At 40.1% G+C, this 14,111-nt stretch overlaps 1 protein-coding gene across 5 annotated transcripts in view; it reads right to left on the reverse strand.

Annotated features, from left to right (window-relative positions):
* The window catches only part of IFT122 (intraflagellar transport 122), a 48,895-nt gene that overhangs the window by 25,588 nt on the left and 9,196 nt on the right, over positions 1-14,111 (reverse strand). For 3 of the 5 annotated variants that reach the window (XR_005601336.1, XM_039547888.1, XM_039547890.1), the window contains exons 8-16: positions 12,764-12,931; positions 11,514-11,589; positions 10,284-10,475; positions 7,432-7,570; positions 6,573-6,775; positions 5,948-6,085; positions 3,701-3,865; positions 2,615-2,812; positions 1,328-1,468 (exon numbers count right to left, since the gene is read on the reverse strand). Coding sequence is in view for 4 of the 5 variants with exons in the window: in XM_039547888.1 (XP_039403822.1) it covers positions 1,328-1,468; positions 2,615-2,812; positions 3,701-3,865; positions 5,948-6,085; positions 6,573-6,775; positions 7,432-7,570; positions 10,284-10,475; positions 11,514-11,589; positions 12,764-12,931 (1,420 nt within the window). In the remaining variant the exon portion in view is untranslated. The remainder of the gene's footprint in view (positions 1-1,327; positions 1,469-2,614; positions 2,813-3,700; positions 3,866-5,947; positions 6,086-6,572; positions 6,776-7,431; positions 7,571-10,283; positions 10,476-11,513; positions 11,590-12,763; positions 12,932-14,111) is intronic. The other 2 variants (XM_039547891.1, XM_039547892.1) reach the window with 1 other exon arrangement.

Raw genomic sequence — 14,111 nt, forward strand, 5'->3', positions numbered from 1 at the left:
GGAGACAAAAGAATAGGAATATTAGCAGCAGAGCATTACAGGACAAAAACTAGGAGACAACAGATACATTTCAGCTAAGTGATTCTTTGCTGCCACCTAGTGAAAAATATAATACAACACTAAATCCTGATTCCTTTTTCTTGTTGAAATATTTATCCTAATTTATTGGAGTCATTGCGGATAGCTCTCTGAAGATGTCCACACAGTGTGCAGAGGCGGGCAAAAAAGCAAACAGGATGTTAGGAATCATTAAAAAGGGGATAGAGAATAAGGCTGAGAATATATTATTGCCCTTATATAAATCCATGGTACGCCCACATCTTGAATACTGCATATAGTGTGGTCTCCTCATCTCAAAAAAGATATACTGGCACTAGAAAAGGTTCAGAAAAGGGCAACTAAAATGATTAGGGGGTTGGAATGGGTCCCATATGAGGAGAGATTAAAGAGGCTAGGACTCTTCAGCTTGGAAAAGAGGAGACTAAGGGGGGATATGATAGAGGTATATAAAATCATGAGTGATGTGGAGAAAGTGGATAAGGAAAAGTTATTTTCTTATTCCCATAATACAAGAACTAGGGGTCACCAAATGAAATTAATAGGCAGCAGGATTAAAAACAAATACAAGGAAGTTCTTCTTCACGCAGCGCACAGTCAACTTGTGGAACTCCTTACCTGAGGAGGTTGTGAAGGCTAGGACTATAACAGTGTTTAAAAGAGAACTGGATAAATTCATGGTGGTTAAGTCCATAAATGGCTATTAGCCAGGATGGGTAAGGAATGGTGTGCCTAGCCTCTGTTTGCCAGAGGATGGAGATGGATGGCAAACAGGAGAGAGATCACTTTAATCGTTGCCTGTTAGGTTCACTCCCTCTGGGGCATCTGGCATTGGCCACTGTTGGTAGATAGGATACTGGGCTAGATGGACCTTTGGTCTGACCCGGTACGGCTGTTCTTATGTTCTTATTAAACTAATTTCTAGAGTTGAAATGGAATTTTTTTTTAAAGTTTTTCTTTATGAGTTTAAATAGCCAAAAATATAAAATCAATTTCTCTTTAGTGTAGGCATTATCTATTCTGCATGTTTTTGACAAGAAAAATTAAGCATCATAGTTTGGCTTTCATGATGTGCATAAGATCTTGAGTTGATACTTCATATTTAAAAAAATAGAAAAAGTATGTTAGATACATGAACTAGAGCTCCTGGTGATATAATAGAAAGGTTAAATATGAAGAGGTTACAATGTATGTATACTACTTTTCACTTCAATCATGTGTTAATACGAAATTTCAAAATTCCTGTTGCATAAAGAAATAAATGCTTTACCTTTTTAGCAGTTTCAAACTCTAGACCTTCTAAGGCCTCCATAGCCAGCTCTTTCCAGTCAGTGTCAGTTACTCCTAAACAAGCAATCTGATAGGCTTCTTTGAACATTTTCCGTTCCAGGTATTGATACATAGGAGCAGACTGAGGATTTCCATTAAGAAACATTTATCAAAAGCAAAATATTGAGATATATTAGTGAATGTATTTAGTGCATAAATCTGCTCTTTCCAACCCCAGCAGTTACAAACCCACTATGTAACCAATCTACTTTCTGAATAATAAACAAGAGTGTACAAGGTATGATAGGTTTGACAATACAGTAATTTATTCTGTGAATTCAGTCATCCCGCTCCAACATAAGTACAATACAGAATAGGATAATTGAATTCCAAACCCTTTTGTCCTGAAGGCACTGTTTGCTAGGGTCTGAGATTCTACCAATTCAGTACAAGTATTGATGTAGTGCATTCCTTACTCATCCACAACTCCAAATGATGCTGATGATAGTTTTGGGTACATAAGAAATGCAGAATAATGTCCAGTACTTACACTGATTCTCACATTTTTTGGTTTTGTGTTAATTTTTAAACCATTGTTAAGTAGATGAAAACATGAAAAAAGCAGACTGAATTTCTAGTGTCCACGGGCAAATCAGTTATACCTCACTAACTATATTAATACTTCCATTGTTTGTGGTCCTTCTCATAATGCAGGGAGGATCGCTCATCTGATTGACATAGAATCTACAAATATATTACAAACTGGATACACCTATAGCTTAGAACATTTTATACCACTTAAATATTGCCTAAACATATCCAAAAGAAGCAACAGCAGGTAATTAATAAGAGGGTACATGGCATGGGTAGAACATGGACATTTGAAAAATAACATGAAAAAATGTGGGGGGGGGGGGCGGGGAAGATGTGCAGAAACTGTAGGCAAAATAAGTTTGTACAGAACCACATTGTCATTGTGGTTCAGTGCTTTTAAATTTAATGGATTTGTAAACAAAATGGGGGGACGACTATGATAATACGAGAGCGCACTTCAGCAAAAGAGAAGGAAAAACTCAGACACTTAAAGCTAATGAGTCCAACAGTTTTAAACTTTGCACAGCTCACACAAAAGGAACTAGACAGTGTTGACAGATCTCAATATACTATGAGTTTAGATTACATTGATTTTGGTAATATGAAGCAGACAAGTTTCAGAAACATTCTTTCATTTTTTTATACCATATTGTTCAGAAAACACAAAACATGGGTTAGTTAGATTAAAAATTACCTGAGGAACTTCAACAGCTGACATAGAAAAAACATGAAGACAGAAAATCTTGGAGCCATTGTATCCCACAACAAAGCCTTGAAGTTTTTGCTGATGGACAGGAAAGTTACTAGCTTTGATGTTGAGGTAACCCCCTCCGGAAAAGCAAAGCATATCCTCACACTGTGTATTCCAAGCCACGCTATTAGCATTGGGTTCCTAATGAGCATATTTATGGGTGATTAAATTACTGAGCAACAAAATTAGATCTTTTCCCCTAAGCAATACATGGCCCTCAGCTAGGACAACTGATTATGTTATAAACTGTATAAATGTATGTATTTTTTTACACTAATTCTTTATGTTTAGGAATATACTGGTACTTAAACGTTACAAATATTGCCACATTTTCACAGCACTTGCTTTATGCTTATTAAATTACAATAATTTTGTCTAATATGTTTTTTATTTATCTTGCTCATCACCTTTACTAATACATTAAATTAAAATCCTTCCACAAATGGACACTGGTTCCCAGCTATCAGAATAATTTAATCTTTAGTTCTGCTTTCTGACACAAAAAGAATCTTATAGGTCCTGTCTTAATAATACTTCATGCTTTCTATCCAAGGATCTACCTGAAAATACTTTACTAACATTAATGAATTAAGCCTCATAGAGGGACTATGTTAAATTCCCTATGAGGGAAGTATTATCCCTTTATATTGGGCAAAACTGAGGCACAAAGTGATTTAGGATCTAATTCTACTCCCACTGAAATCAACAGCAAGACCCCCTCTGACTTCAATAATTCAAAGGGAACATTATCTAGACCCAAGTGACTTGCTAAAGATCACATAGCAAATGCATGGACGAGGTGGGTAAAAAACACAAATCTCCTGGCTCCCATCCCCTTCCCTACCCATCAGACAACACTCTCTGTAGGGGGCATAATGTATTAATATCTACAACATTCCACGGTTGATCTATTTATATTTGTATAAATTATTATGAATGTTATCTATATGTAAGAAACAAAAATCATATTCTGAGTCCCTAGCAAGTTTCTCTCTTTTTTACAAACATTTAAAGGTTTTGATTTCTTACCTGGAACAGCAGCTCTTTGGTGTGAATATCATATACTAGGCAGGTGTCATTTTCATCTACCACTGCCAATTTGTTTCGGGATGCGCTCATATCCAGACAGCGCACAGCTGTGGATTGCTTCAATAGGACAATTGCGAAAAGATTGTCTACAAATATCTTCAGAATCTGGACACATTTGAAGTCAAAGTTAGTCAGTCAAAGTTGCAGTTACCAAAATTAGCAATAGAATAGTGGATATTAACTCTGCTGTTGAAAACAGAACTGTGATTACATATTATGAAGAAGAAATATTAATTTAATATATGTAAGAACTAAAGCAGCTTGAAAATGCTTTCAAAGGCTTATACCCTTGCTTCTTTACATTAGCTTGCAAGCTAGCATACTGTAAAAAAATATATGAGACAACCTAGATTCTGTGTCTTTCTACTTGTAAAACAGTTACATTAATGCACTTATACTATGGTGATGAGCATAAATATAAATAGAACAAAGACTACATAGGGCAACAACCTAAATATTTAAATACTTGCTGTGCTGCACCCTCTTTGTAACCTCTGCTGTATGTAACTCCAGAACTACAAAGAAACTGTCACTTGTGTTGTATGACAGTCTACAGTCTAGATACCAGTTTCCCCATTAACTAACTCAGATATGATATTATTCCATTTTTTAATAACTGTAATTTACTAACATTAGAACACATACAGTACTATATAAACATTCATTAATGATAATTAAGGCTAAGATTTTGTCTCAGATATTTTTAGTAAAAGTCACAGACAGGTCATGGGCAATAAAGAAAAATTAATGGAAGCTCGTGACCTGTCAAAGACTTTTACTAAAAATATCCATGATAAAATGGGGAGCTCAGCTGCGGGGTCCCCCCACTGCCCACAATTTCCAGGGTTCCCTCTCGAGCTCTGGGGTCTCCCTGCTGCCCACAGCATCCAGGAGCTGCGGGGGGGGAGGGGGGCACTGCTCAGGGTGGCTGGGAGCTCCAGGGTACCCCACTGCCCATGGTGGCAGTGATCTAAGGGGTATCCCCACTGGGTGGTGGGAGTACCCTGCAGCTCCTGGACGCTGTGGGCAGCAGAGGGACCCTGCAGCTCCCGGCCGCCAGGGGTGAATTCACAGAGGTTGCGGAAGTCACAGAATCCATGACTTCCGCAACCTCTGTGAAAAAAGCATAGCCTCAGTGATAATACAATTGTGTATTTTAGGCAATTAAACTACTGAACAGCCTTCAATAGATGATGTTAACATTTTTACTGTATCAATTTCTGCCAGATTCTTTCTCCTTCCCTAAATCTGGTATTCAGAAGGTGGGATGTAAAGTTTTGGTAATATAAGGGTTTGGATAGCATAAAACTTTATGTGTGGTTTGTACGCAAACTAAAGCCAAATATTCTACTTACACTGCTCCATTTCTTTTAAATATAATCATTATTTTAAAACAAATATTAAGACTGATGGAAGTTCATTGACTTTCAAAAGTGTGACAGGGGATCCCATTAAACAGATAAATAGTGGGACACCAATATTTACCACTCTCATATTCTTCTGCTTGTCCTGAGGCCCAACAGCAGCTACTAACTACTTTTCAGGAAAGCTCTTAAGTCACAATGCCATCTGCCAGGCAATTTTACTATTGCATGGTCACATGGCTATCCCATTAATTTTCTACTGTATTAAGTGGAAACCCATCAAATGGGTACTCTGCAAGGAAGTATTAAATGTATGCTTAATTTACAAAGAAACTAAGCACCTTTAAATACAAATATCTTCTGTATTGTTCTCTGCATTGGATATGGTTTCAGTGTAGAAAATTATGCACAAACTTGTCTGACAGTGATCGTCATAAAATAGCTATATGACAAATGACAAAGGTCCATTTCTTATTGTGGGAGTCAGCTGTAGCGGGGTTGTCAGCGAACTGTAGAGAGCCATTTTCTGTATATACACTTCTCTTGAGGTCCACCTATGAAGCACAGGCAATGGGGAGCAATGTTTTTGTCTTCCAGGATAACCTACAAGTGAGCAGCTAAAGAGAAAGAATGTGAGCCCACAGGCAAGAGATACAAATAGATGAGTTTTTTTGATTCAGGATTAGGCTCAGCCCATGGAATTCAGGTTATAAAAGTCTTTGCTGCTTCTGTGGTCAGCCCTATGTATTTCTGTTCTCCTCAAAACAGTAAAACAGATTTTGCTCTGTACTTAAAAAGAGGTAAATCAGTCATAAAGCATCACCTGGCCGTTCTTCAGACCTACTAAGAGGCCTTCTCTTCCTGAAGGGCCTCCAATTACTTTAATGTAACGAATGAGAGACTCCATCAGCCACTCCCGCTCTTTAACACCATTAAATGAGAGGCACTGTAGTCTTTTCTCCTAAAAAATAAACAATTCTGTGATGTACAATAAACTACATATTGGTAAACAGAAAATCATGCCACTTTAGTGAAATGTGTTCATATCTATCCAGATATGCCCATCTACATATATGTACATAGAAAACAAAAGACTGCGAGATACATGTCACATCAATCTAGCAGATAATATATACTTTTAAAGATTTCTGATGGTATCAAGCAGAATATCAAAAACCCCTTTTCTAGCACCTTTCAACCCAAAAGATCCCACAGCACTTTATAAACAGATACGCAAACTACATACAGAGATCATTTCACTAAAACACAGCCATCAGTGAAATGAGACAAAGCAGCTGTTTAACTGGTTTGAGATTACATTACAGTACACATTCAATTGTATAACTGTATTACAGCTTTTTCAGTATGCTAATCTTATTCTGCAATTCCTTTCACACGTGTACCCTTCTCTTACTTATCAAGACTATGTTTAACTTTCAAGTACGTACCTGGCATAAGATAATGTGATCTGAACATACAACCAGCAAGTTGCATTCAAATTTCTTTGCTATCTTTTCCTTCACACGGTAGTGCATGTCTGAGGAGTCATCTGAATATAATTCATAAATCAGGATTTTCTCTGGCAGCTGGATTGCTAATCTGTTTTTGTAGATGGCAATTTTCTTTACAAGCTCTCTGCATTTTATTCTAACTGAAAAGAAAGAAAATAAGAAAACATAGTAAGGTGCAGGGTGAAACTGAAATAATGTTAAACCATTATTACAATTACAAAACATTTCTACATCGAACAATCAACTCTACTGGAATAGAGTCTGTGGCTCCACGTCAAGTATAGGCTACCCATACATGCTACTGGTTAGCAGTAGGTCACAAGTTACTACCATTCATTACTTATGAATGATGTACTATGATGCATGTTTCAATGTCTCTTCCCTCTTAGAAAACTGGGTGATAATATTTAAAGAAAAATGTGCTTAGAAAATGTTAGCACAAGTCTTCGATGCTGTTAATAAGAACCACCTTTACAAATATAATGGACTATACAGAATCTCACAATTTCAGATAGAGATAGAGAGACTTTATTTTAATAGCTCTTCCCTCTCCTAATGACCTTTCAAATCCCCACTTCTTCCATTAAGTTCTTCCGTTCTGATCCTCAAGAGATATTTTCTCTACTTCATGTTTGCATTTTCACCCCATGAATTGTATGCCTCAACCTTACCATCAGTGTTTATCAAAGACAGGAAATTCCACGAGACAGGGAGCATACATTTGAACATGCTAACAGCTATGAATAAAAATAATAATGAAAATGAAGCTAAGATTTCAATGTAAGAGTGACACTACCTTTTTGCTCAGTAATTAGGTGCTGGACAATAACATCAGTCATGCTGTCTCTGTAAGCATAACGATCTTTATAGAGTCCATGGACTGTACTGAAAATCAGCTGATAAAAGGAAATTGTTCCATCCTGGCATCCTATTGCCTGAACATAAGGAGAAAGATCTCAAAAACTCATACAATCACCTTCATGTGTCAACCAATGATAACCTATAAGCAACTACCAAAAACACGCATAAAAATTAGGGCTGTAGATTAATCACAGTTAACTCATGCGATTAACTCAAAAAATTAATCGTGATTAATCGCAGTTTTAATCACACTGTTAAATAACAGAATACTAATTGAAATTTATTAAATATTTTTCGATGTTTTGCTACATTTTCAAATATATTGATTTCAATTACAACACAGAATACAAGGTGTACAGTGGTCACTTTATATTATTTTTATTACAAATATTTGTACTGTAAAAATGATAAACAAAAGAAAAAAATTTCAATTCACCTCATACAAGTACTGTAATGCAATCGTGAAAGTGCAACTTACAAATGTAGATTTTTTTTTGTTACATAGCTGCGCTCAAAAAAACAAAACAATGTAAATCTTTAGAGCGTACAAGTCGACTCAGTCCTATTTCTTGCTAAGCCAATTGCTAAAAAAACAAGTTTGTTTACATTTACGGGCAATAATGCTGTCCTCTTCTTATTTACAATGTCACCTGAAAGTGAGAACGGGCATTCACATGGCACTTTTGTAGCTGGCACTGCAAGGTATTTATGTGACAGATATGCTAAACATTCATATGCCCCTTCATGCTTCAGCCACCACTCCAGAGGACATGCTTCCATGCTGATAACACTCGTTAAAAAAATAACACATTAATTAAATTTGTGACTGAACTCCTTGGGGGAGAATTGTATGTCTCCTGCTGTGTTTTACCCGCATTATCCCATATATTTCATGTTATAGCAGTCTCGGATGATGATCCGGCACATGTTGTTCATTTTAAGAACACTTTCACTGAAGATTTGACAAAATGCAAAGATGAAGGTACTAATGTGAGATTTCTAAAGATAGCTACAGCACTCGATCCAAGGTTTAAGAATCTGAAGTGTAATGGGACAATTGAAAAATACTATTTCTTTTGTTTTTTACAGTGCAAATATTTGTAATAAAAAATAAAGTGAGCACTGTACACTTTGTATTCTGCGTTGTAATTGAAATCAATATATTTGAAAATGTAGAAAACATCCAAAAATATTTAAATAAATGGTACTCAATTATTAACACTGTGATTAATTGTGATTAAATCACGATTAATTTTTTTAATTGCTTGACAGACCTAATAAAAATGCATGACATTTAAATGAACACTAAATCCCTTACGTTACATTCTCCAAAATAGCATACCAACTTTAGCCCTGATCCTGCTCACACTGTATTCAATGGCAAAACTCCCATCAACTTTAATGATCCAGGATGAGGCCATATAAGATCATGGATAAGGCTAAGTTTTTATTATGGATGTTTTTACTAAAATTCACAGCACAGGTCACAGGCAATAATGAAAAATTCACAGAAACCCGTGACCTGTCCTTGACTTTTACTAAAAATACCCAATGACAAAATGGGTAATCTGGGGAGAGACTAGGAGCTCCAGCGGTCTCCTCCACTGGCAGCTTCAAGCTGTGGGAGTCCCCCCGCCTCCTGTGGGGGCCAGGAACTCCAGGGATCCCTCCTGCCACCACTGGTGGATGGGAGCAGTGGGGATCCCCCCTACCAAGGGGTCCCCCCTGCTGCCCATGCCAGCCGGAAGCGGCGGATCCCCTTGCTGCCCGCAGTGGCCAGGAGTGGGTGGAGATCCCCTCTATCGCTGGGTCCCCCACTGCCTCCCGCAGCCGTAGCGGGGATTCCCCCATGCCCCTAGGTCCTCCCTGATGCCTGCAGTGGCTGGGAGCAGCAGGGATCCCCCCTGCCGCCAGCGGGGAGCAGTGGATCCTCACTGCTGCACGCAGGGGTGGGAAGCACCGTGGTCCCTCTTGATGCCCTCGGCAGCCGGGAGCAGCGGGGATTCCCCCTACCCCTGGTCCTCCCTGCTGCCTGCAGGGGCGGGGAGTGTGTGGGGGGGTGCCCCTTGCCACCCGCAAAGGCTGGGAGCAGCAGGGGTCCCCTGTCGCTTATGGCAGCCCAGAGTGGCCGTGGGGAGCTGTGGGGCTCCCCTGCCTCCACCTACAGCTCCCAGACGGCACTGGCTGGAGTCACAGAGGTCTTTGGAAGTCACAGATTCCGGGACTCCCATGATCTCCATGACTAAATCAAAGCCTTAATCATGGACACTTACTTTTTTTTTTTTAAATCACCACTCTTGGCCTACTGATTTCAAAAGGAGTTCTGCCACTGACAGATTATAGTATATATTGCCCAAAATGGTAACACGCACATTCTCCACAAGGCTCTTTAGTAGAAATTCTGAACCAGACAGCCTACTTGCACATCTACTTTCACTCATCCTATTGCATAGCCTCTACAGTCACCCTATGTCATATATATCATCAAAATTATTTTTAAATAAATCAACTACCATTTAAAAAATAAAATGTAGTAAATGCCTTACGTAGGCCAGTAAGCTTTATCCCCATTTATCACCTTCTTGTAGCTCAGGATACATTTCTCTATGACTATTTTTAACTTCAATGGGAGTTGAATGTGCTTACTCAGCAACATCTAAAAATTAGGCCACTTGTATTTAGCTGCCTGATTTGGGTGCCTACATTTAAATATCCAAGTTTGAAAATTGTGGCCCTACCAAAGGTATCTAAGATCTAAGAGAAAAGCAATAAAATGTTCCCTCTTACCACATAATTGGAGTCTGGTTTAACTTTACATGTCCACACCCAGCTACTCTGATCCCCTATAGTACCGAGACGTACTCCATCCTTCGTGTAGAGAGAGACTTGCTTATCTGAGCCTCCCATTAATATATATTCTCCTTTGGAAAAATAGCTAACGCAGCAGGGGTCAAAATTCAGCACTCTGTCCTTCCCAATCTACAAGACAAAATACAGAGGTCAAAGAAAAGGGTCATTTCATGTTTTCTGAGTCATGAAAAGTAGTTGAAAACGAGCAAGAGGATCTCCCCAGTGTACAAGGATCCTCAGGTGCCAAGTTCTATCATACAGGCTCCTATGATACCACTATCCCTTCAGCTAACGGCAAAGACCTTCCTACACCCAGCAACAGCTGACAGTTGTAACAGCCCTCAGAAGCTACTCTAAGTTGCATCTGAGAACCAGCCTAGCCCAACACAGGTCTGCTCAGAATCAGGGTGATTTAAAAAACATGAATGAGTCTCCTTCTCATGAACTGTGCCAAGGACTCCACAGCTGCAGCTCAGGATCTGGGCCAGTAAACTGTCACAAACAGGGCTGTCCTTACCCATACGCAAAGTACGCAGCTGCATAGGGCACCAAGAAATTTCCAAATTTCCTGGTGCCCTGCGCAGCTGCGTGCTGCTCCAGCCCCTGCTTCAGCTCTTCCCCAGGGCCCCCACCCTGCCCCTTCCCTGCCCCAGCCTTGCCTGTTCCCGCTCCTGCTCCACCCCAGTCCTGCCTCCACGCCCCTGAGGACTGCAGCATGGACTGGCCTGCACTCACTGGCGGCAGGAAGTGCAGACCTGGCCCCAGCCCCGCCGCCGGTGAGTGGTTCCCCACTCCCCCCCAAGCCAGCCCCGCTCCTCCTTCCCCACGGAGGGCCTGGGGACAGCCCCTGCGCTCCCTCCCCGCAGAGGCCTGGGCCCCCGCCCACACACACTGTGTGGGGGGGAGTTTGGGGGCTGCATAGGGCCCCAGAATAGCTAGGGACGGCTCTGGTCACAAAAGTCTGCAAAACTAAAAGAAGTAACAGGAAGTGTCTCTGTTGGGTTGGAAGACACTGGAGCAGGAAAAGAGGATGGTCAAAAGCAGCCAAACAAAAAGCTTTGAGCAGTATACAAGACACAATGTATATACAGAATATGATCAAAAATATTCAGCTACTCCTGAGGGTAAATACGAATGCACTTTCCAAAGCATTAAACTTCAACTTACCTGTTTGCCACTGAGCTGAAAAAAGGAAAGCCTTTGACCCCAGTCTGCTACAGCCAAAATGTCATTGTGTTCATCTCTAACATGTAGAAGAAACAGGCAATTAAGACATGTGGTGCACTGCAGTGATTTCTGTACAAAACTAATAAAAGCTACTGACAAAAAATAAGTACGATGTCAGACTACATTTAGCAAGTAATGATTTTTTTTAAAAGGGCACAAAAATTGAAAGAAAAGCAAACATATGCATCCTAACTAGAATATTAATGAACTTTTGCAGCCAGAGAACAGAAAGCTGGGGAGGGGCAGGGGAAGGGAGTCCACTATTTCCTCCCCACACATCACTATGCCATGGACTGTTTGCCTCCAAAGACTTAATACATCACTTCATATACTTCCACTGCAGTTACGATCAGCCAAGGCTGATTAGCTAAGAGTCCCTGGACTTAAAGATCTGCGGCCATATTCTGATCTCAGCTTCAGTGGTGTAAATTCAAAGTCAATGTGCCTGAGTGGAGATGCACCTGATCTACATAAATATAATCAAGAATAAAATGTTGTCCTTGGAAGCTGGTAGCAGAGCATTCTCTGAGAAGGGCCTCAACTCTGGAATTTGGTAGTATACTCTAATACATAGAGCCCTAGACTCAAACTCAGGAAACCTGGGCTCTATTCCCATCTCTGCAGCAGGCCTGCTGGGTGTCCTTGGGCAAATCACTTCTCTGTGCCCTAGTTTCCCCATCTGTAAAATGAGGGTGATACTCCTTTGTAAAGTCCTTTGAGATCTACTTATGAACAGTACTATATAAAACAGCTAGCTATTATTACTACTGCTGGTCCAGGGGTACGTCCAGACCACCCACCGTATCGGCAGGTAGCGATCGATTTTTCGGGGATCGATATATCGCGTCTCATACACTATGAGTTTTTATAATCTGTAAAATGTGTTCAACAATCTGAAGATATTGCTGCACAAGCCTGACACTCGGGGGAAAAAAAAAGAAATCAGTCTCATAAAAGCTCCTGGTCAGTATTACTACTGTTGCAATTGGCAATCTCATCAGAATCTCTGGGCTCTAGAGACTGAGATATCTTCTCATTCCTAGAGGTGTTTCCTTCAGGTAAGGGCTGAAGTTCATTGGTAGAAGACAGAGAGGAGAAATAAATAATTACATATATAAATTGGGACATAAATGTAGATGTCTATTTTGTCTGTAGAACAGTACATTTTATTCCCTTGAAGTTACACTCACGAGCTGGTGTCCCTAGGGCTCTCCTCTTCCTCACGTTCTTCTTCTTCTGTCTCACTACCCTGACTACTGCACGTGCTGGACTTCAAAACTGGTATTTCCTCTAAATAGTTGTGGACTGACTCCTCCTCTTCCTCACTTGCTCTATGATTCCAGAAATTCTCCCACCTACTGTAATATTAATTGTTCATTCACATTCCCTATAACTACAGTGAAACTATCATTTCAAAATTTATTATTCTAAGATAAACTTCACTGCACAAAAATACACAAACGAAAAACCACACCATCTTTCCTGGCATCCAAGCTGATTTTGCATCCAGTTTTTCCATTTATCAAAAGAGACAAAGTACAATTGCTACATATAGCCACCAAAGAGATGCACCCACCATTAGTGTGTTCCAGCATCTCAAAACAGTGCAACTCTATAATTAAAAAAACCAGCCTGGTAGGAGGCAGCTGATGTCTAGAAAGAGGTGTAGCTTACCCCACAGGAATCTCCGTTTATCCCAGATACAAATCTCAGGGAGATGGGGCACTTGATCTTAAAAAACTCAAGTTGCCAATTATCCATCTCTTAGTCAAATGCATTCCATTTTGGACTGTAGATAGCAGTGAGAAAACCAAAGGTGGAAAGAGAAAAATCTAAACCAACAAAGTCTGTGAAAGCCCTCTTGGGTCAGTCACAGAGCAATAGAAGCCTCAAGAGATGGGGCAAAGCTTTCTTTAAGCCAAAGTAACATATGTGGATTTTGATGTGTCGTTGAGGGACTACTATAACAAAGGCAAAGTGAAGGAAGAGGAGGATTGGGAGAAAAAATGGACCTAACCCTCATCTCATTTACACCAGTCTAAATCCAGAGTAACTCCATTTTCTTCTATGGGGTAATTCCAGATTTTTACAGATGTGAAAAGCTGGTCACTAGTGAAGAGCCTGAGGACTCTGAGGGCTTGTCTACACTACCGGCCGGATCGACGGCCAGCAATCGATCCAGTGGGGGTCGACTTACGTCTAGTATAGATGCAATAAATCGACTGCCGATCGCTTTAGCATCGACTCTGGTACTCCACCTCAACGAGAAGCGCAAGGGGAATCGACGGGAGAGCATCTCCCGTTGACACACAGTTCTAATGACCGCAGTGTCTTCACTGTGGTAATTAGATCTAAGTACATCGACTTCAGCTATGTTAATCACGTAGCTGAAGTTGCGTAACTTAGATCGAGCCCACCCCATAGTGTAGACCAGCTGTAAGTAAAGTGGAGAAGAAACCCACTTAAGGAAGAAGGATAATGGCCTGGCCATGCTATGATGTCAGGAATCAATAAACAAGGATTATCTGTTCAGCACAA

This window comes from Mauremys reevesii, linkage group 7, assembly GCF_016161935.1.
Source record: "Mauremys reevesii isolate NIE-2019 linkage group 7, ASM1616193v1, whole genome shotgun sequence".
In the NCBI taxonomy this organism is placed as follows: domain Eukaryota; kingdom Metazoa; phylum Chordata; order Testudines; family Geoemydidae; genus Mauremys; species Mauremys reevesii.